This window comes from Chionomys nivalis, chromosome 1 (assembly GCF_950005125.1).
Source record: "Chionomys nivalis chromosome 1, mChiNiv1.1, whole genome shotgun sequence".
In the NCBI taxonomy this organism is placed as follows: Eukaryota; Metazoa; Chordata; class Mammalia; order Rodentia; family Cricetidae; genus Chionomys; species Chionomys nivalis.
The window spans coordinates 88,971,136-88,996,102 of NC_080086.1; the positions used below are offsets into that span (position 1 = coordinate 88,971,136).

General features: G+C 37.0%; 1 protein-coding gene across 3 annotated transcripts in view; it reads right to left on the reverse strand.

Annotated features, from left to right (window-relative positions):
- The window catches only part of Ccser1 (coiled-coil serine rich protein 1), a 1,171,018-nt gene that overhangs the window by 780,478 nt on the left and 365,573 nt on the right, over positions 1 to 24,967 (reverse strand). For all 3 annotated transcript variants that reach the window (XM_057763688.1, XM_057763695.1, XM_057763698.1), the window contains one exon: positions 11,007 to 11,214. In XM_057763688.1, coding sequence (XP_057619671.1) covers positions 11,007 to 11,214 — 208 coding nt within the window. The remainder of the gene's footprint in view (positions 1 to 11,006; positions 11,215 to 24,967) is intronic.

A 24,967-nucleotide genomic window follows, 5' to 3' on the forward strand; every position in this document is an offset into this window, starting at 1 on the left:
GTTTCAGCTTGCTACGATTCTAAGAGCTGAAATAGCTTCTGGAACCAAAAAAGGAAAATATGCATTAAAAGAAAAAAAAAAAAAAGCTAAAGAGAAATGTAGCTGGGTTCAGCTGAAGTGCCAGAATGCTCCAATCAGAGAAGCACAATTGGTATGAACACATTGAAAATAGCCTGTGATGTTAAATCTGTATCTTATGGAATCAGGAACCAATGGATGTACAAATAAAAGAATATAAAACTAACTGATGAAATAAATTGTTAAGCCAGAGTAACTCAGATATTATGAATGTAAAAAGGGAGCATGGTGGGTGGGGCTGGGGGTGGGGAACAAGATAATAAAAATAAAGTAAACTTAAGAAGGTTAAGAAGATTCAGTGAGACAGAGGAGTTGGTCACTGATCATGTTGTAAGCCTCTCCCCACTGTACACTCAGGCGATTATGTGTCATATACAGCAACAAAATTAGATTTGCTGAAGTTACCTTAGTCGTACACAGGGACTTATCTTGATGAACACAGTATGAAGTAGAAAGATGATAAAAGAATGAGATGTCAGGACCTCCCTTTCTTAGAAAAGTTAGCATATGCAGAGGCACCATGGAGTCATGTGACCAAAGAACAACAGAATGCCAAATTTAGACATATAGACAAATTCTATAAACATATAATATAAAAAATATTTTATTATGCCAGAATTTAAATAATACCTGCAACATCTCTGATCTGAGTATTTTCCCTGTGCACTCTGATCATTAAGAATTAGTAATACAAAAAGAAGAATTAATAATACACTGCTTGGGATATGGAAATCGGCACAGACTAACTTAGAGATTTTGTTTTGGTTTAGTGTCTTTTTAGCCACAAAACTACCAGGTGGTCATATGCCTCCAGATTTTTAAAAATTTTGTTATGGAATTAATGAATAAGAATGATTATAAAAGATTATTCTGTTTATCAATAATGTCAAAACTTGAGGGGAAATGTTTGACAATGATAATTCTGTTATGTCATAGTTTATTAACGATGAATAAAAAATGTGCAAAAGGAGTGAACACATGTCCAAAAACCAAAAACGATATAATCTATGTTTTAGACACCATGAATACATCCCTACTTACTAAATTATATATAAATAAAGAAGTACTCTGTCTGCTACTCAGTCCGGGTGCAAGATTCCCCTACCATCATGGCCTGGCTCACTTCCTTCCTTCTTCAACTCCATACATTCTCTGCTGGGACCTGTTCACTACTTCAGATGATTCCAGCCAGAGAATAGTAGGACCCAGGGGTTAAAAAGGAAGAAACAGAACAATGAGGGTTGGGAAAAGAAACTCACTTAGGGAATGGAGAGGATAGAGTGAGGGAGAGAATAGATAGATAACAGTACGGATTTTTGAAAAGGCCAGAGGGTATCATATTATTTTCCATTTATTTAAAATTTCATGCCAGCTGGTGGTGGTGCACACCTTTAATCCAGCACTCGGGAGGCAGAGGCAGGTAGATTTCTGTGAGTTTGAAGCCAGCCTGGTCTACAGAGTGAGTTTTAGGGCAGCCAGGGCTACATAGAGAAACCCTGCCTGGAGACAACAAAAAATGAAAATTAAGAGCAAAAAACAAACATAAAATTTCATATATAAAAGAACACATGTATACCTAACTTTTTAACCGAAGGTATAAAACTTGGGGTGATAATGTTTCCACCTAATGTCATAGAGTATCTAAAAAAAAAAAAAACAACAGTGCCAGGCAAAGAGAACTTCCTTTCAAGTTGTTGGTCAGGGAAATATAAGAGAGTCCCAAAATAATATATGCTATTGCTTGGCCTCAGTTGCTTCCTATACATTGAAGGAATACCATTCTGCTGTAGATACCACCAAGTTAAGACAGAGGATTTATAAGTGTTAGAACCAACATAGAATACATGTGCTGGGTGACTGACTCTCACAGCAATGAAAGGACCTACACAAACTTCCACGGAAGACAAGCAATCAATAGCTTTACCCAGCTGCAATACTTGTGAAGCACAACAATAATCAGGATGACAGGTTAATTCCAAAAGGTACAAGAGTGGCAGCAATATCCTGGGGATAACTGGGGTGGTTTGAATGTGGAAGGCTCCCACAGACTCACATTAAATGATTTATTTTATTAAGAGTTGCTGTGGTCATGGTGTCTCTAAAGCAATAGAACAGTGACCAAGACAGCAGTTGGTAACAGGATTAGGGTGTTACTGTAAAAGATCTGACCATGTTGCTTATAGCCGAATGAGGAATTTGGTACTTTGGATTAGGAGAACAGTGAATGCTTTGAGCGGAACTTTATGGGCTGTACTAGTAGGTACATGGAAGACGGTGGTGCTTAGGTTGATTTAAATTGTGGGGGCCCAGCTCATGAGGTTTCAGAGGAGAAAAGGATTAGTATGTGACCTAGAGATTGTTCTTGTGATACTTTGGCAAAGAATGTGGCTGCTTTCTGCCCTTGTCTAATGCCACCGTAGAATGAGGAGTAGGGCTGGAGTGTATTTGTATATGTGAGACATACATTTTTGGAGGCTACAGGGCTGACTGTGGTAATGACCTTCCATGTGGAGGAAGTTTTCTCATTTCTTTGTCCTCACGCTTTTTATAAGTTCTTCTAATCTCAGTTAAGTTTGTTCTTGGTACCCATCAATGTCACAGGCACAATGATGTACTATTTCTGAAATAAGTTCATAAAATGCATTATGCAATTTGTCGTGTTCACCTAGACTGGATGTCCTGAGAGGAACTGGTCTCTATGTGGTTCAATGAAAGGCACACATAGTGAAGGACTGACCTGTTGGTGGTTCTCAGCTACATTGTGAAAGACCTAGGAAGAGGACTCTCACGTTCAGTAAAGCCTTCCTATCACCATCCATGGCTGACATCTTGATATGACCTTTGATATGGCTGACATCTTGATATGACCCTTGATATGGCTTACATATAATCTTCAACTATGACTATTTTCAAATTTTTGGACACAAATTCTGCTAGAAAACAAATATTTATTATTCTAAGTAATTTTAAAATGAGGCTATTCAGGTTTAATTTTCTCTTATGTCACTGTAAAAGTATTTTTTTGAATAACTTGTGTTTCTCATACATACTCTGCTGTTTATAATAATCTTACCCTTCTCAAGTCTGTTCAATCTGTAGCAATGACTGCTCCCTTTTTGGTTTTCTTGAGTTAATTGTCTGTGATTTTTTTCTCTTTTTCCTTTAATTTCATCCATTAGTAATTCTTTTTCTTTTAAAACTTCAATGGCTGGGTTCTGGTGTTAGCATTGTGACTGTTATATGGCTGGGGCAGACCGTGGGGCCATTGGCAGTGAGACCAGGATATATCTCTACTGCTTATTCTGGCTTTTAGGAACCCATCTCTTTGGAGGGATGCCTTGCTCAGCCTAGCTACAGTGTGTGTGTGGGGGGGGGGGGGCGGGTCTTGGTTCTGCTTCAAAGCAATGTTTTAGACTTTGTTGATTCCTCATGGGAAACCTTACTCTCTCAGAGGAGTGAAAGGGGGTGCAATGGGAGGAAGGTGAAGGGAGCAGGAGGAGGAAAGGGAGTGGGACCTGGATTAGGCATTTAAAATAAGATAATATAGTTCTTTTAATTTAAAAATAAATTTTAAGATAGTTTTATTTAAAAAAAGAAAAACTTCAAGGAATCTATTGGATTTTTTAAATTGCCTATTATTTGTCCAGATTCTATTTTACTTTTCTTCTTTTAAATTATTTCTTCCCAATTCTTTTATATTTAATTGACCTTTATTGGCTTCTCAGGGAAGAAAGTTTGTCATCTTGTTATTCTTTCTCCTGCTAATATAAATCTGTAAAGGAATAATGAATTCTCTAGTACTTATCATGTGAACTATGCTCCACAAGTTCTGCATTATGTTTTACAAAAGAATCCTATAAGTTAAAATGCCTCTGGGAAACAGGATGCTACATTTGGAAATGACCTATCTTCTCAAAAGCTCTTCCCTGGCATTGCACAGGAAAGGCTTGTTCTGCATTTGGGTCCCACAGCTAAATCTACATAGCCTGTTTCTGAGACATTCTACAGTGCAAGCTTTCTTCCATACGGAACTGCCACAATACCTCTTATATTGACTTTAACAAATTTTATTGCAAGCAAAATCAAACAAAAGTTAAGAGGGTGGCAGAAAAAAACAAAGATCTAACTCCATCATTTTTAATGATAAGACTGAAAAGACATCTGATTACTAAGCTGTTGTTTGCAATGATTGTCTTGCACTGCTTGTTAAGTTGCCGTTTGCCTGGTGCATAGTGAATGCCTAGGAGAAAACCTCAGGCTCCAGCCTCTATGTCAGGAATGTTGACCAAGGGTTTTCTTCTACAATTATGATTATAATTATAAATCCCTGGAGTTCCTTAGCTATAGCTCTTTCGTTTGCTTTTTAGAAGTGTTGAGAAGTTCATACTGAAAATTAACCTTGAAAGTATGTCATTTCTTCTTTAGAGAAAATGAAATTAAAAATTGAACTAGATAAAGGAAAAAGAAGTATGGATAACAACTCTTTAATTAATGAAAATTCATTGGAAAAAGCTCCACAGCTCAAATATTTTTATCAGCTTGACAGTTTTATTAGTTATATTCTTTTTTCTTTCTTTCTTTTTTTTTTTTTTTGTTTTTTCGAGACAGGGTTTCTCTGTGGTTTTGGAGCCTGTCCTGGAACTAGCTCTTGTAGACCAGGCTGGACTTGAACTCACAGAGATCCGCCTGCCTCTGCCTCCCGAGTGCTGGGATTAAAGGCGTGCGCCACCAACGCCCGGCTTTAGTTATATTTATTTTCAAATGTAGCTATTTCCTTGATTTTTCACTTACTAGGTATTTTCCCAGAATATATCCCTCTCATTACGTTAAACGTTTTTGTTTGGTTTACATTTACATGATGTTTGAGTGCTTTCTGGTGAAAAAAAAAAGTACTTGAGTTACAGTCACATTGCCTAATTGCCAAATTAAAATTTTGAAAGTATAGGACTGGCTAGGCAGTAGTGGGACACACCTTTAATACTAGCACTAGGGAGGCAGACGCAGGTTTCTGCGACTTAGAGGCGAGCCTGGCATATAGAGCAAGTTCCAGGACAGGCACCAAAGCCTGTCCCAAAATAAATAATAAATAAATAAAATAAAATAAAAATAAAACAAAAGGGTGGGACTGAGGACAAGAAGTTAGAGTTTCAATTGAATCTTTTTACTGCCATCTAAATATGCATGCTGTTACTATTGTAATGCTGTCATTGTGGAAAGTAGTTTGAAAATAGGCTATTCAATGTGGCAACACTGAAAGGCATGTCAAAGAGATCTGAGGACTTCCCAAGTTCTTCTTTAGGGTTGGGACATGAAGGTGGTGTTTGAATAGAAGGTAAAAGCTATGCATCACTAGGCAACCCAGTCAACACCTGGTCCCTACTCATCCATCTCATCTCCATCTCTCTGGCAAGAACTTCTGACATGTAAATCTTTATCCAGAAGACACAGCTCTCCTCTAGTGAACCACTAGAGTCCCAGACATTTCCTCTCCCAACAGTAGGTTTCTAGGGAATCTCAAGCTTGATTATCCACTCTAAATCCAGTAATGATCGTGTTGATCCTAGATAGGATGAAAGATACATTATAGGGTTTAAAGAAAGTTTTCCAGATGGGCAGGAAAGACTGAAAGTTCCCAGAGATTTGTGGAGAAGTTTAATTACAGGGACATTTTCATGTCTTCCCTCTTCAACTGGCATCAGCTGCTTCTTACCTTTATTTGTTGACAAAGACAAATGAGAATATGCATTTTTTTTTCCATGGGGAACTCTGGACAGAGTCCGACATTTGATTTGGGGGCAACTGTCCTCAATAAGCCAATTAAAAGAGACAAACTGACAATACAAAGCAGAAAATGGAGATTCATTCAATTCATCTACATTGGAAAGAAGGACAAACAGATCATTGGTCCCCTGAGTCCATCTTCAACCACCTGCCATCTTATTAGGATATCAATTGCTCACTGGTGTTTAAAAATTCCTTCAGTGTCCTTGTTGATCAGTTACCATACAATAAAAACAAAACCAAAGAGGAGAAAATAGAGAACAGAAAAAAATGATGGGAACATTAAACATAAATATATCATTATATAAAATTTTTATATAATGATAAAGTCACAAGTCAGATTCTGCCAGTTTTACTCCATTAACAGTAACTTAATGATTGACTAGAAGTTCAATGATATATATTTTCCTTTCATTTATGTATTCAGCAGTTAATATGTTTTAAACAGACACTAGGATAAGATGGCAGGCTCAACTTATTGATGACTCTTAACTTACAGTATCATTGTACATAAAGAGTTAGCAATTGAAGAATCAATCATGTAAAATCCTAAGATGTGCACACTTAACCTCCACAGTACATCTAAGGGTGTTTAGAAAATGCACAAAGTGTTCCAAAAGAGTGACCAATCACATACTCATTATTTTTTTTTCGCTCCAATAAAGAAACTGGATTGTAGGTGGGAAACTTACAAGTCGGAAGGCCAAATATGATTACAATGAGAACCTGGGACATCCCTCCGGTGGCAATAACTGAAAAAAGAGATAAAAGCTGAATTCTAAATACTCAGGAAGAGTCCTCAAGTACAAGAAGGAGTCAGTTGTATTCAACGCAACATCTTTAAGAGACTATCCTAATCCAGCGCCTCTGCTTCAGGACCCACTGAAAAGAATGTCCGAAAGCCTTCAGCTTCTGCAGGCTTGGACTCATCACTGGAGCTTTTGAAACTGACTCCAGCCTAGAGCCATAGCTGCTGCTCTCATGCATAGCTGCTCCCATTGGGAGGTCAATCACCAGCAGCACAGGGTTCTATTGAATTTTACTGCTCTACTCATTTTAAGAATTGCATTTAATTGAAATCCCATGGAATAGTTTAGCCTAACAAATACAATTCACAAAGCTAGATTAGTTCATGATGTATATGGTCAAAATGTGTAAGAATTACTTCCAAAATATATAATGTGATCAACATTTTATTAAACCCAAGCAGATGGAATAACAAGTGCCCATTAAAGACAAAACAATTAAAAGGAATAAATGAATGTGCGAGTAGAATTTAATATTTAAAGTATTTTCAGTGCAGTTTGCAAATAAAGAATTTTGAAAAAGTACAATATTGAATAAAACATGTTAGTAAAAAGTAAATTATAGAGCCGGGGAAATGGTTCAGCGATTATGAATGTTTATTGCTCTTGCTGAGGAGCTGAGTTTGGTTCCCAGTACCCTCATTTTTGTTCACATCCAATATTAATTCCATTTTCATAAGATTTTATATACTCTTCTGACCACTGCTGGCTTCAGGTACACATTTGGCCTACAAATATATAAGTAGACAAAGCACTCACATACATAAAATAAAATAAAAATGATACCAACAACACAAAAAGTAAATGTTAAGTTTTTAAAGTATTACTATTAGAACCAAAGAATTGTCCTTATATTCATTCAAAGGTACAGGGAATACTGAATCAGTAGACAAGGTAATTTGGAAGATATATATTTCACATGCTGTGGGAACTTACCATGGAAAGTCATTCTAATGTCCCACAGTTTTAATGAACTCTAGACACTTGGGAAAGAACCATCTGGCTCTGGATTTCCTAGCAGCCATCCCTTTGCTGCATGTAAGTGTAAGGTCATCTTGATTGCTTGGCCAAAACCAGAAGTAACATTTTTGTTCTTTCTGAGTCTTTTCAAATATTTTACAGAGATATCCTCCCCAATGAAGGAAAACATTGATCATCATAAAAATGAATTCATATTTTATTTACCCAAGTATGAAAATGGCACTAGTGTATATTATCTACACGAATGAACAGACAGGTTTCAAGGAGACCACGAGAAAAGGGTTTTAAATGCAAAATTTAAGTAAAAGACATAATTCAGTTTGTTCATTAATTTTCATTAGTTTTAAGCCCAGAATAACTCCTGACTACACCTTATACCTCTAGAAATTAGTTTATAGTGATAACATTTTAAAGAGGGTTGATATAGTTATTAATGACCTAAAGGCCTCGGTGGACTGAACAGCACTTGACAGGAAAGTTGACTTGACTGACAACATCTGTGGAAGCTTCTGATACGATCCACACACCAACCCCTCTGGTATCTAGCACTTCTACTGCAGGAGAACTGACCTGCAGATGGACTCTTCCATCCTCAGTCTTCTCCTTTTCCATCCTATAAAACCCCAAGACCACTACTCCACATGCGCACAGTCTCACTTCTGCAGGGACTGGGGCCCTTCAGTTGTTCTGATTAAAGAACAATTCTGATTCTGAAGATGCCTGTTAGCTTTCTTTGTTTCCACTTCATGTGCCTCAATTTAGTTATCTATCATTGGTAGAAATAGGAAACAGATAAATTATGACCATTTTTGTGATAAACGCTATAAAATAGCAACTACTAAAACTAGTAATTAAAGTGTTTATGTACCACCCAGGCACTAGAGAAGAGGAGTGAGGAAGTCATGAATCCAAAGTTGCTTTCATGACGTGGTCAGCTTGAATTCAGAAGAATCTACATGAGACTCTGCCTCAAAAATAATGGCTAAATGCTGGGAGGCCCTGTGCATTGGAAGTTGCAGTCTACCGTGTCCTGGAAAATCTCTATGAGCTCAGCAACATTGATGACTGGTGCAGGACAATCGTCTATATTCTGTCAATTATATTTTAAATAAAAGTTGATTGTTCAGTAGCTAGGCAGGAAGTATAAGCTGGAAAACCAGACAGGAAGTAGAAGTGGGGCAATGAGAACAGGAGTATTCTGGGAAGAAAAAAGCTCCTCGGCAGTCCCGCCCAGACCACAGAAGAAGCAGGATGTGACCTGTCCCGCTGAAAAAGGTACTGAGCCATGTGGCTAACATAGATAAGGATAATGGGTTAATATATGTTATAAGAGCTAATATGAAGCCTGAGCTAATGGGCCATTCAGTTTATAACCTATGGAGACTTCTGTGTGATTTTCTTTGGGACTTGCTGGCTGTGGGAACTGGGCAGGACAGAAACTCCAACAAGCACCGGCTCCTGTTACAGATGACAATCTCCCCTTTCCCTTCCCTGCTATGGAAGAATCCCTCTATCTGCCATTATTTGGAGACTTTCTCTAGGTTTAGAAGCCTGGCTAATCTCTAGTATGACCTGTATGACCCTTGACACAGTTCCTTTCAGAAGCTTTCCTGATGGAGGAAGGTCATTGGTTAAATAATAAAGAAACTGCTTGGCCCTCATAGGTTAGAACATAGGTGGGTGGAGTGAACAGAACAGAATGCTGGGAGGAAGAGGAAGTGAGCTCAGATGCAGGGCAGCTCCTCTAAGAGACAGACGCCATGCTCTCCTCTCCAGATCATACGCGATGAAGCTCCGACCCAGGATGGACATAGGCTAGAATCTTCCTGGTAAGCGCACCTTGGGGTGCTACACACATGAATAGAAATGGGCCAAGCAGTGTTTAAATGAATACAATTTGTGTGTTGTTATTTCGGGTAATGCTAGCTGGGCGGCAGGGAGCCGGGCTGTGGGAACACAGCCCGCAGCTCCCACTACAAAATGGCACCCAACGTGGGGCACTGAATCTACAGAAAGCCTGAGAAAGCTTGGGAAAGAATAGAGTAAAGCATGTTTTCTTGGTAGCAGCAATTTCTTGGGTCTGCTCTGCTTGCTAGAGGCAAGCAAGCGCTCTTATCTAGGAGATGCTTCCTTACTCAGCTTTAGCTGCAAAACCCTGCAGCTCTTAAGATGTCCTCCCACGAAACACTTAAATGGTGTTGATGAAAAGCTGAACACGTGCTTTTCTGTTTTCAGCCATAGCAGGAAAAAAGCTGTGCCGATTTAAAATGCCGGCTTTCTGGGCCGTCCGGCCAGGGAAAACTCTGACTCTTTCAAGCAGGCAGTCCTGACTACGGAGCTTTTGAGTGTTGCTTAATACTGTTGCAGCCTGCTTGCTATAGAGTTGTGGCAATACAAAATGGCTACAGCTGTTACCTCATGCGATGCCGCTCCTCTCCAGGGCAGACACGATGAAGCTCCGACCCAGCATGGACGTAGGCTAGAATCTTCCCAGTAAGTGCACCTTGGGGTGCTACACACATGAATAGAAATGGGCCAAGCAGTGTTTAAATGAATACAGTTTGTGTGTTGTTGTTTTGGGGCATAAGACAGCCAGGCAGCCATGAGTGGGCTGTGGGAAGAGGCCCGCAGCCCCCACAACACTTTCCCCCTGCTGCCCATACCGTAATTGGTAATTAGACTTTGTTCTAGAAGGATAAGGATAAGACCATGCTTCCACATGTGATAATTGAGGCTTTACTAGGAGCCTTATGATAGAAGCAATATAATGTTTCCCAGTTCTGAGGTACAGATAACCCCATATGATTGAGTAATATAATTGAGAAAGATGCAGAGACAGTGTTTCAGGATACTTTCATCACATAAAACCAGTAGGTGTGAAAACAATTGTAAGAGGTTGCCAGAGGGCCAACGAATTCACTACGTATTTCATTAACACCTGCAGACTGAGGTATGCTGACCAGAACAAAATCGCTTTCAAACCTGCCTTTATAATGCCATATAGATAATTTACCAGCAAAATCAAAGTGAAAAAAAAAAAACTCAGTAGATTTCTCAACCTATTGACAGTGACATAAACGGATTATGGCATAGCTGATGCCTGTTTCTCCTTGTTGCACAGGTTAAGGAAGGTTTGGTCTTAACTTTCTATTTCATAGACTCTGGAGAATTTCTCAGGACCCATTTGTACATCAGAAGTTTAAGTTATTGATTTGGCATATGAGGAAAGCTAAGGCTCGGGAGAACACCTGACCCATACGCAATATGCCACAGGATATTAGCGACAGAGCAGGATGCAATCAGGTCTACAGACCTGCAGCAGGCCAGCAGGGACACCAGCTAACTGCAGAGCAGCCCTACCTCTTGAAGCACTCTCTTCATCTTCAGTAGCAAGGTCTTCACTGCTGTGCACTCCTGCAGCATCAGTCTGAATGGCAGGGAATCTACTCCTCCGTTTTCCTCCACACCGAGCAGGGGACAATCTGCAGAGGGACTGGTCGACATTCGGCTGACATGGGAACATCGGGCTTCTTGATCAACGTCTTTTGTTATTTTCAGGGAAAGGCTCCTAACAAGAAACAAGATAAAAAATTACACTGTGGTGTGCTTAAAGCATCATTTCCTCCAGTGTCAATCAATGTTAATACAACACTAAGTACTTCATATGAACCTTGTCATTTTCTCAAATTAGCCCTTAAAGTGCTCAGACCTTCAGCAGAAATTATGAATTGCATATTTAGTGGTAAAATTCAATGACAATTACAGTTTTAGACTATATTTTCTCAATCAGTATTTCATTTATACACGGTACTTAGTTAAACAATTTGTAAATGTTGACACAATAAAAAACTAGTACAAGACAAATTTTTTATTTAAATTTCTAATGATATGCTTATGTTATCTTGAATGAAAATATTCAGAGACAAAATTATAAGAAATTAGTTTAATAGCTATTGGTTTTAATTGCTAAATCAACCAATAATTAGTTAGAAAGGCAGCAAACAGACTTTTACATTAAAATAGTGGCGTAAGTGGAAAATGTGTAATTCCTTGGTGGCATTAGCATGGAAAAGAAGAAAACTGTGTCATACGTGAAGGACTATCAGTCTAACATGAGGCCCATTTTTACACGAAGGCAACTCACAAAAGGAATAGTCAAGAAAAGTCCCCTATTCTGCACTCCCTCTTACATACAGCCCATTTGCCTAAAACCAGAAGCAGGTTTCAAAAGGTCCCTCTTCCTTATTCTGTCTGAGAAATGGATGCTGACTTCTGAAGAAAATTCTTGATGTCCCAGTCCTCGGATACAGCAGAGGGTTTTAACAATGCAAGTTAACTAGGCCTTGTCTTCATTTATTTCAATCTCATAACTTGCTGTCCTAAAATCCAGTTATTTTCTTTGTCTTGTTAATTCTCTACAATTTACCTTTCTTTGATAAAATATGCAATAATTTCAATGCTGTCCTTTAAGTCATTCCTCATTCCACTGAGCACTACCTGTGGGTGACGTTGTAGCTGTTAATAAGTTTCACATGCTCCTGTGGTTAACCTGTCTACCTTCTGTCTAGTTTACGGGACCCTACCTGTAGAACCTGGAAAGGTGCGGGGAGGAATCAAACAGAGCCTGTATAAAAATCTGAATTTCTAAATTGGGAAGAGATATTTTAACAGGTGTGGATGATAACCTAGTAAGAAAATAGATACTGACTACAAGACTATAAGAGACATAAGAACTTTGAAAGTATCAGCTATGTTTACATGCAAGTTCACCATGTTGTTATCTGGAAAAATCATACACTTAGCTCTAATTCCAAAGCTACTTACTACTACCCCAGCTTTCTCAGACATGCAATGAAGATACAACTATACCTACTCCTTACTTGTTCAAATATGAATATATTGACACGTGAAAGATCAGTATGGTAGCGGGACAGTACCAAACATGCTATTCATGCTTATATATAGTTCAGCTACAGATACAAGATTATAATAGCAATAACTCTCTTCTCACTTCAGATGATATTTGTAATTAATATTTAGGAATAAAAGTAAACAATTGCTATACAAAATCATGTAATTCAGAATTTCAATTATTTTTTTCTAAGTTACCTTAGTTTTGTAAAATTGAAAAAACATTATATGAGCAGAGCTTTTACATTCCCAACTTAGATTGCTGGTGCTTATGTCATGCAGTTCAAAACAGATAGATAGATAGATAGATAGATAGATAGATAGATAGATAGATAGATAGATAGATAATAGATAGATAGATAGATAAACAGACACACAGATATATAGATAGGGACATAAATACGCGTGTGTGTGTGTGTGTGTGTGTGTGTGTGTGAAAACTGAAAATCTCTGCAACTGTCAAATATCTAAGATGGGACAAATATAGAAATACACACAGAAGATAAAATTACCCATGAGTTTCATACTTCAGGAGTTGTAAGAGTGACTGCTGGCATATTTTTCTCCATTATGAAAATTCACAATCCCAGGCAAGTGATAGTAACTGAAGTTGTCACAACTGAACGCTGACTTTGACTTGGGGAACTCTCCTCAGTTTTACACATCTTACTAGTTTATTCCAAATAATAATTACAAATGAGAGTGACCTGTGATATTTTATTTCTGTAAGAAAAATCTGACCTATTACGAGAGCACAGTGAATACAAATTGGATGGAGTCTGTTAGCAGCAGACTGCTGAGCTGTTCTGGTCCTCAGAAGCACCTCTCACACTGCCAGTCATTAGGTTTATAATTATAATTATTCCTTTTCTTACTAGAGCACACGAATTATATTTAATAACAGTCAATAGAATAATTAGTATTGTAGATATTACTTTTTTAAAAATCTAAACATTATTGCACCTAAAGAACCTAAGTGTCTAGTGAAATTCAATGGAAAATGTTCTGATGATGGGAAAAGCATGAAACATTTGCACATGAAGTCCTAGTTCTGTCAAGGTGGCAAGTGTGGAAGCCCCAGTGCGCTTGTGCTCATAAGTGGGCAATGCTCACATGACAAGCTCCTGCACTTGGGGTTGACACCCCACTGGTAGCCATCTTCTGATTACTGGGTTCAGTGGTCCATTAAATATAAAACCATCACAAACAAAAACAAAAATGTACTGTCTACTAGCCACCATTCACCCAGCTTACCTCCAGGAACATTTGAAGGTTTGCATGATGGTAGCCAACATTCCCTGATGCCCAGGATGGCTGATGGAGTCTTTATAATTTATATATTAGTTATATTTATGTAAGTCTGAATTGGGACTTATAGACCTTTCTCTATTCATAACTAAAATAAATGAATTCCCATAAAAATAACAGCTGAAATAATAAATGTTGTAGTAACAGTATTCTCAAAGGCCAGAGGATATGAACTGGTACTGAAAATATTTAACTTTAATCTACTGTAGTAGACTGACTTCATATACTTGACACTGGGACTCTTTGTGAGATAAGAATTTATTTTTACCAACCTTTCTAGTATAAATCTGTTTTCAGTATGACAGACAAGTTTAATGGAAAATATATTTCTTGACAGAAAGTAAAGAAGAATTAGAGGAATTTTCCTTGCCATGGAGAAAAATATGAGTATTTTCACAATTTTCTCCTCATTTTTTTATTTTTTGGAAATGGAATACCATTTTGATAGTGACAAACATTCTTTACACATACAAGAACTTTTTGTAAATCATTTGAAAAACCTTCAATATCAAAGCCAACATAAGCCATGAAATGCAAGGTGTGTCACCCAGCAGACACCAACTACCTTGCTATCACGTGAGCTGTTTGGTATTCTACACTGCAGAGAATGTCTACAGCCAACACACACCCCAGTGACATCCCTACTGGGATCTGAAGAATCACCAGAGTGACTTGCACATCTCCCAGGAACAGATAGGTCACAGTCACCTAACCTCTAACCACCCAAAGAAATAAGCAAACACAACAAACCAGACTTCCATCTATATATTTAGAGTTATAGAGAATCAAATAAAACAACACTGAATTTGGGGAGTCTATTGCCAATTTCATGAAATCTTAGATTACTTGTGTTGAGTTTGTGCTGAGCTGGAATATAACTAAGACATATACAGCATCATAAATACAGATTAATGAACTGATATCCTAGAGGGTACCATAAGCTGCCAGTTTGAGGAATTGTTTACAAAAATGTAACGATTATTTCATTTGTCAGTCACCTGTTTCCTTTCAATGTATAGTGTCTATGTTGTTTTGGGAAAGTTGTACTTTAAATAGTTTCTTAATTGAATATTTGAACATTTAGACATGTTTAAAGACAGAATCAAGATCTCTGTGTGTGTCTGTCTCCGGTTCCCTCTTTCTCTGTATAAGTTGTAAGAATTTAATACCATCACATAAAAAATGTACATATAATTAGTTATTTTACTGTAACCTATGATGCAGACAAAAGCAGTTGATTGAACATGTCTTGGGATAACTTACAAGTCTGCCATGGTGCAGAAACTCTCACTCTCCACATCTCTCTCACAACATAATCTGACTCTTGGCCTGCCACACTGTCCTCACTCAAGCCCTAGGAAGTGTCACACTCTACCCCGCCTCAGAGCCTTTACGTATGTGTTGTCTACACTGAGAATGTTCCTTTCCCACCTTCAGTTTCCTGTCAATATATATGTTTAGAGGAACCTTTGTTCTCAGCCAGTATAGCATCCCCCAAAGGCACATTGATTCCCCTTTCTGATAGTAAACTCTTCTTCACAGTATTATCAAATGTCCAGTTATGATACATTGGCAGAGATCCCTCTGAACACACTGAACTGTACACTTCTTGGTCTACATGCAAGTGAGTGCTGCACAAGGTACCACCATAGACACCTTTTAGAATATCGCCAGGCAAAAGGGAAAAGGCAGATGAATTTCCAGGTGTCTAAAGGAAAATCAAAGTAGTAGTGTCTGTGAAAACTGCCATTTGCAGTGGTTTCCTTTCCAATCTTAAGAAAAGATGCATATGGTGAGGATACTAAGCTGCTCTCAAAATTTTGAAAGTACTTGCTTTGCCTTAAAAAATATTGTCTATCCTGGTTGTCTATCATTAGAATCTTTTCCACAACCTCATGGTGACTTATCTCAGATTCTCTACTTTTGATATGACATATGTCTTGAGATCAAACTTAAAGTTCATTATTACACTTATCAATAGTTGGAATCAAGGAACATAGAAATGTTTGTAACAATAAGATGGAGAAAAGAATGGGCCAAGTCAGTGTTTAAAGAAATCATTTCATATATGTACATATGTTCTCAAATACATATGTTGTTTTCACTGTGATTTATCATCTTATTGTAGGTATTCTATGTATCTAGTTTTCTGTTATTGGGTTAACAACACAACTAAGTATCTTTCCCTGTAAACTAAAACACACAACACCACAGGCCCCTCATGTACATGGAAATAAACTTAACTCTCATGTGATTTTCTCTGATACTGTAAAAGAGATTCTTTAAAAAAAAAAATCTCACATTGTTCAGTCTTCCTCTATCTAGTAGATAGGGATCAGTTTTGTAAACCTGTACATTTTTTAGTCTCACACTCAAGTTTTCTGTGAAATGCAGCAATCAAACAATGTAAATTTTCCGGTGCATTGTAACATTTATATGTTCATTTTCTAAACTGTACATTTCTCCTCTGTGATAATGGGACAGTTTCCTATGCCATTATCTATTAATATGCAGAAAATGATTATCTAGAAAATGTAGGAGCATAGAGATGTGGCTCAGTAGTCAAGAACATGCCCTAGTATGCTTCTAATTACAATGATAAAAAATGTTTACAGCTACTTGGGGAAGGAAAGGGTTTAATAGGCTTACAGATCCTGGGTGTCTATCCATCATAGAGGGAAGATCGGATAGAAATTCAGGATAGGAACCCAAAACAGGAACTGAAGCAGAGAGAGTGGGGGTATGCTGCTTATTGCCTTGCTCTTCACGATTTGCACAGCTAACTAACTTATACAACCCAGAGCCACCTACTAAAGGATAGCACTTTCTACAGTGCCTAGACCTTTCTAAGTCAATCATACATTAATAAATGCCCTGTAGAGAAGCCCAAAGGTCAACGTGATGGAGGCAATTATTCAATTGATATGCCCTCCTTCCAGATAGGTCTAGATTTATGTAAAGTAGTCAAAAACTAAGACAGGGGTGTACTTTCTTGTAGAAGATCCATGCTGATTCTCAGCACCATGCCAAGTTGCTTACAACTTACTGTTGACTATCTCCAGGGAAACTGACTCCTTATTCTAGATTTTTCACATCTACACTCACATGTGCTCTCTCTCTCTCCTCTCCTCCTTGCCCTTTCTCTCTCTCTCTCTCTCTCTCTCATACATACACACACAATTTTTAAAAACCTGTAAAAAATATAAGAAAAGTAAACCAGAGATGATTAGTTTGAACTCTAAAAAAATATTTCTCTGAAAAATTTAAAAATCAAAAAGAAGACCATGAAAAAGTGTATTAAGAAACCTGGGAATTGACCACAGATACTTATGAGAACAAGTAATTCATGAGACATTTGACCTATATATTTTAACTAATTTAAACTATTTAATGGAAAAATAAGGTGGAGAACTCACTATTCATTTTGTTTCCCTTGAAAGTTCACAAACTCTGGATCTGCTACTATTGAGTTACTATAAACTTCCACTCTATAGTAAGAATTTTATTTTTTCAGCACAGTGTAATTAGCAAGATGAGACTGAACATTTACAACAGCAACTCTATACTGAAAAAATGCTTATTGTCACTGCTACTTGTTTTGTGCTCTCTTTTTTCACTATAGATATAAAGAGATAATGATGTTCCCATAGCAGTGTAATTGGAGGGCCCTCAGTTAATTTTTCAGAATATACACACCCTACACATCCAGAGACAAGGATGTCACATTCAAATTGGATAAGATTACATATAAATGGCCAGGACGTATGGAAGGGAGTGGTCAGAATCTCTGGTAAGAATTCGCTGACTTTCTGCTCTGTGCTTGTCTATGAATGAATATAAAGTCAATAATGAACTTGGGACCTCCTACAAGTCATGGTGATTCAGACGAATATGACAGCTGTTAGGCTTGGAGGATAGTGTTTTAAACCCCTTGTCCACTCATTGGTCTCTTCTGAGTGAGAAAGCACAGTGACTATTGTTGTGACTTCCCTGCCACAACATACCCTAAAGGGGAACAGTGAGCCGCATAAATCTATTATTCCTTAAGTTGCTTTTGTCAGAGTAATTTTAATCACATCAACTGAAAAGAAACTGAACACTGAAGTAAGGAAGCATGCAGTCTGGTAGAATAGATTAGACACATCTTTTCACAGTCCCTGGGCACGAAAACACCATCCTTTCAGGTTAATGTACTATTGGAGACAGCATCCATCCCACCCATTCCTATCCCCATACTCTGTCTTCATATGTTCATATTGCTTTGAGTTGCTTGTTCTTCTCATGGGTCTACTAACAATCTCTTTGTGTGTGTGTGTGTGTGTGGTACTGTACTTGCCACATTGTCATCTAACTCTTTTAGGTGATTGTGGAATCTTTAAGCATGCTTTGCAATTCCAAAAGCCTAGCTTCCAGCAGTATTCTAATAGCTATCTGTGGCATGGGTGAAAGCACAGCAATTTCACATACATAAAGCAAATGTGCTAAAGATTGTACAGTATTAGCCATAGACTTATATATTACAGTTGCTCATGAAAAATTTGAGAAATTTGCTTGGAGAGTTACCAAAGGTAATCATATTCAAAACAAAACCATTCATTCAGAACCTGAGCGATATGTAGCAACGTAGACAAATAACTCTGACAGGCATCGATGATGATGGCAGGAAGAATGATAAAGGGTGGAATATGAAGGGGCATGCATCAATCAGTTTCATAAGTAGACAGTGTGGGGCTTGCTGATGTGTTTAAGGAAAGCTCTTACTATTGTGGGATGCTTGCTTTCTGTGTGGTAAAGTTAAAATTAAAAGCTGGCTATCTGATGAAAACTTTCTGTTAAGTTTAAGAAACACTGCCATTTAGTTACATATCTTTCCAAGCAAGAAATGTTGGGGAATATTATTTTTAAGGTGTGTTACTTTTGTTTATGTTGCAATTGTTAACTCTGTGAAGCTGTGTTGCTGTGCCTGTCAAGAACACCTGATGGTCTAATCAAGAACTGAATGGCCAATAGTGAGGCAGAACAGAGGAATAGGTGGGACTGGCAGGCAGAGAGTACAAATATGAGGAGAAATCTGGGAGATGGAATCTGAGGCTCTTGGAATGAGAATGGAAGGGGAGGAATTCAGGATCAAGCTACCCAGCTACACAGCCAAGACATGGAGTAAGAAGGAAAGAAAAGGTGCAGAAATAGAGAAAGATAAAAGCCCTGAAGCCAAAGATAGACGGGATAATTTAAGTGAAGAAAAGATAACAAGAAACAAGTCAAGCTAAGGCGGGGCCCACATTCATGGCTAACACGAAGTCTTCATGTGTGATTTATTTGGGAGCTGGGTAGTGGGCCCCCCCCCAAAAAAAGTCCAAAAAGCCAAAGAGTAAAAGAGCAAAAATGTTACATTGCAAGTAAATCTAATTACACCTCTTACAATAAATCATTTGACCTACAAGTGAAGCAACGTCACGGCCTGAGTGAAGTATAATGTGTGCTTGTACTTGCATTAACAAAATAAATGGAGCTAAAAAAATAAGGTGTTTGTAGTCAATGAATAGTGCTCCTTTAATTACCAATCCTACTTTCATCCCCAACCTTGATGCTTTAAAAACTATTTTATTTCTCAATTGCATTATTACTTATATTCAAAACACCACAAGCTATATTTAGCCAACCTAAACCATATTATAGCCTGCATCAGACGGACTGCAATCCAGGTTACTGACAACTACATTAAACAACACCTACATTGTGTAGTAAATGAAAGGGCTACATTTCCATAAGCCCTGCCAAAACTGGATAGTTGTCACATTTTTATGAAAGTTTGAAAATGACAATTATGTCTCAGGACTAAAACCATGGTCTCCAAATAAAAGTCAAAAAGAGCTATAATATTTTAATTATCAAATTTGTTCAAAAATATTTATGTTCTTAGAAAATCGTATTAGTATAACAGTAACTGAATAATTCCAGTAACAATTTTTAACAGTTTAACCCAGTATTTATTAACCATATGAGAACAGTCAGTCATGATTTTTATAATAATATGTATTGGTTTCTGTAAAAACTAAAGCTGGGAAATTTTGTCAAAACTAATTTCCTGAAAAAATGTGTTGATAGCTTATAGTATGAAATTATTTCAAACATATTGTGATTCCAATGGTGATGTCAAAATCCTCATAAACCTTAGAGACCTTTAAAGATGCCTGACTATAAAAAATGCATTTAATTTGTGAATAAGAGAAACTTAACCTTTAACAGAAAAGAAACAAAATTGACGATTACTTCTTTAATGTTGCTAAACATAACAGATCTGATGACCAGTATCAAAGTATATCTGGGTTAATAGGTAAATGTCACAAAAATGTCCACAGTAGAAACACTTGCTGCAACACACGAAATCTTTGATGTTTGGAAGAGAATATGAGGCTAGACCTTGAAACACGGCATACAGATTAACATATCTGAACTAATTAAACTACAGTTCACAGTAGCAGAATTACTCTTCTTTACTGATGAGGACAGCAAGACAAAAATGATATTCCATGTGGCTATTATCTCAAGGTCAGATAAGTCAGGAAGCACACAATGGTTTATGTTGCTGTTGACAAGTCCTTTCTAACTCTGGAGACACAGTCACATAGAACCCTGGCCTCTGTCTTCTTCTTTGAATGTTATCTCTGGTTCTTTCTCTCTGTGCTTTAGTGTACTTGACATTTAGACAAGATAACAGGGCCTGTGGGTGGCATGGCTTCTCTTTCAAAGAAGCAGCCGAGACACAGATTGGTATCAATGTTGTTTTTGCAAGAGGTCTGAGAATAAAAAGACAATGTACAGACTCCTAACATAACCAAAGAGGAGCTGGAAAAAGGACCCTCCGGTTCACTCTTTACCTCAAAATAGCCCACTTATAAAGAAAAACAGAGAAATAAACTTCAAAAATCAGACAAGCCCATTCAGAGTAAACAAGACTACAATGGAAAAGTTTGCATGTCACATCTACTGTTTTATATTTGAAGAGGAAAAAAAATTCAAAGCTTTAAACATAGAAAGTCTGTTCCCAGAGAGTGCACCATCACCTCTCCACCCTCATCAGGGAAGGTTATCTGGTAAATGCCTCAGTGATGTACCACACTGAAAGTCATACCACTCGGGGATAGAAAGATGCAGGCAATTGTAACACCTGAATGAAATTAGCATTATTTATTTGCAGACAAAACTTTTGTTCTTTTTGTCTTCCACAACTTGGGTTAAATGGTTCATCTCCTGGGAAAGCCCTTTCTGTCCACCACTTCCCTGACAGTTTTCTTAAGAATGTGAAGCAACATCTACCCCACCTTGCCTACCTGTCATGAAATGTGATCTGTAGATTCTGGTCCCCAAATATGAACAGCAAAAATGACAGAAATCCAATTTGGCTCATTTATCATCATGGAGCATCACTGAGGAGCCAGTTCTCTAGAACAGTCTGCATCTTACTTGGCTCTTACATTTGCTTTGGTGCTCTGATACCATCACCTTTCCTTGCAAGTTTCCCTTTTCTCATGACCATTAAAATCTGGTTGGCCTTCATTTAGCTCAGCTCCGAGCCCACTGCTGTTCCTGATCATCCTGAGCCTTTAAAGATTGACCTTTTTCTTGTGAGCTATTAATATTCTCCAACAAACACTCCAGCAAACAACAGACACATTTTCTGTATGTGAACTAAAGTGTGTCTCTGGAATTTCTTCCAGAGGTCTCTCTCTATATCTTGCTTTCGGGGAGCACCTAAAGTGAAGGCTTAAACACAGTGTGACACTGTCCCATTACTTTGCTCCTCAGATGGTTTTTGCCACATCCCTCTCTAAAATCTTCAGCTTTGCTTTAGAGTATTATTGCTGTATACAAAATAAGAATTCACTAGTTAGATGCTTTATAAAAATTTCAATTTTAATTCATAGGCTAATCTCTTTTTCCAACTGCTCCACTTTAACATTCCAGTGCTATGTCCAAGCTCTTACCCCTCTCAACTCTCCAGGTAATTGACTCAACTTATGAGCTCTTAGTTTACAAGGAACTGTACAACATTTTTGCTTTAGAAAATTACTTCTTATCTATAAAAATGCAACATAAAACATAGAGATGCTTAGAGCATGGTATCTGCCCAAAGCAGGCATTTGGAGTTACTTGATGAATCCAATGCTATTCAGTAAAGTGCTACATGTTCTGTCCAAAAATTGTACTGCATTTAGAAGGAAAAACATGTTAGCTATTCTGCAAGTGACCTGATTTTGCCAGGGGAAAAGTTGCCTGAGAGGTCAGCATTAGAACATTATATGAGCTGTGTTTTAATATCCTGATTTAAAATGGAGTAACATGCACCATAAATCTGGTAAGTCGTACATTATGGTGCTCAAGTTTCTTTTCAGAGGTAGTGCTAGGAAATTGACTTTAACTCATTTTCTCCCTTTGTTCATTAGAAGTGCAGAAATTGATGGTTGGTTTCCGTGATTATCTTGTCTTTTAGGTGATAGACTATTTTCTGTTCTCAGAGTATATTGTCCTCCTAAATTATCAAGAGAAACTTTAGGACATGCTTTCCAACATTTTAAAAGTAATTATCTTTTCAATACACTAAGCTTTTCCTATATGTGTGCCTTCCTAAAAGTTCTATAATCTGAAATTTTACCTTGAGCTTGAACAAATACTTCATGTAGATATGAATAATTATCATTTCAATGTTTTTATAAGATATATACATTTTTAAACACAGTAATTTTAAATTATAATGATCTAGGAAAGGGAATACATGTTATTAGATTTTTTTACAGCTGTGTTTTAAAAGCAATGAAAGAAAAGAAGGGAAAGAAAGGGAGGGAAATGTACAGGGAAAGAGTCTAAAGTGTTTGAGAGAATTTGAGCAGTTTGTATATACAGAGAAATTTCTATAATAAGTATACTAATTAAACTTGTGGAACCAAGTTTATCTTCTATTTAAGATGGTGCCTTAGGTAAATTTTCTATTGCTGTGATAAAACACTATGACCAAAAGCAACTTGGGTTTATTTCTTTTTACAACTATCACAACACACTCATTAACTGGGTGAAGTCAAGTCAGAAACTTTGGCAGAAATTGAAGCAGAGACCATGGAGAAATGCTGCTCATTGGCTGGATCTACATGGCTTGCTTTCTTATACCACCCATTACCACTAGCCCAAGAACAATACTACACACTATGGGTGGGGAACTTTGACACCAATCATTAATCAAGAAAATGGCCTCAAGTTGCCTACAGGCCAATCATATGGAGGCATTTTCTCAATGAAAATTACCCTTTCCTAGCTAATGGATAGAGGTTTCTTTTCATGTTACATATATTTTTTTACTTACAGTGTGTATCAAAGAAATTGGCTTTATGTTATAATATATTATATTATATTACTATATTATATATAGTAACCATCGACTTTATGTATAATATATACTAAACAGTATGCATAAATTGTTAGAAAATGTGATCCTCTTCAGGAGTACTGTAAAAATATTTCTATGAGAATTGTTTAATCATGCACACACATAAATGAAGCATGCCAGCCATATAAGGCCTAATGTACACTTCAGAAATTGTTTATTTTGGGTTTTTACACACTGGGAAACTCAGGCATTATTCATTAATGTCTTTTTGGGATTTGTGGTGTCCTTTCTGTAAAGCAATTGAGATTTGAATAGATCCTTCTGACCTCAAGGAACAATAAAGCAACAAGGGGACAAAACACTATCTTTGTCCTCTGGATCAAGTTCTGAAGTTTCTGAATTTACCTAGATTTCACAAAAAGGTTAGAATTCAGTTGCAAAATAGCTCAGTTTTAAAAGAAAAGTGAGTATGCATGATGTCTAATTTTTTTAATGCTGCGATGGGACATCATGATCAAAACAACTTACAAATGAAACCATTTAATTGGTCTTCCAGTGATGTAGGAAGTTCTTCTGTATATGTGTTGCTTTTGTTGTTTAATGAATAAAGTTGTTTTGGCCAATGGCTTAGCAGAGTACAGACAGTCTAACATCTGCAATATTCCATTAGCTCTATTTGTTCAAAAGGTATGTGGTAATATGTCTGGATATTAAAAGCAGATATGCTTCTATCAAAAATATCACATTTATATTATTAACACAAGACTTTTATTATATAATTTTTATAAATCATTGGCTTGACTTTTTTTGTATTTAAATAATTGTAGAAGCACATTATTCAAGTGTATATTTAATAATAAATACTCTATGTTCTAGCACCTGAAGGAGATTAAGAGCTCCATGATCATACTTAAAAACTATTGAAATTATGTGACCTATTCTTTGTGTGATTAATCAAGCCATATATACTGATAAATAATTTAAAAATTAGATTGCTTATCTCAAATTGAAAATCTGCACCCTCGCATCACATCATCTTATCTATCAAAAGAAAGGGTACGATAGAGATATATGTGTGTGTGTGTGTGTGTGTGTATTACTTAACAGTACTGAGATTAATTTTATTCTGTCAGACAAGAAATAGTATTATCTGAATACATTTGACATATATTTCTTTTAGTTAATATCTCATAATATTATGAAACTGACTTGTAAAACAAATAAATAAGCACATAAATATCAATTTAGTTAAGAGAAAGGCTTAACAACTCAACTCTTCTGCAGGCTGAAGAAAAAAGAATGACTTCATTTGTCCTGATTTCTATTCTTACAGTTTCCATTATCTAGTAAGGGATGTAGTTTGAGTGCTTGTTTAAGTATGGGCATGTGGCTGGATAAAGAAAACCACCCACGCCTCTATTATAGCCATGCACAGCAAATGCACAGAGATGCAGCTATTCTGGACAGCTACAGAAACATGGGATTCTATCTTCAAAGCAGTTGTACTTGATGCAAGTATTGGATTTTAATATAATGCTATCAGGACAAATGGGGTGAAGTGAGGAGAGAAACCCATAAAGACAGAACCAAATGAATAAAATCATGGTGTGAAGATACTTGAATAGAGAGATAAAGCTTCAGAATAAGCAGCTTTCTTTATTATAAATGAATGAAGCCGCTAAACAGAAGACTGCTTGAAATGCCCTTTATAAAAATATCT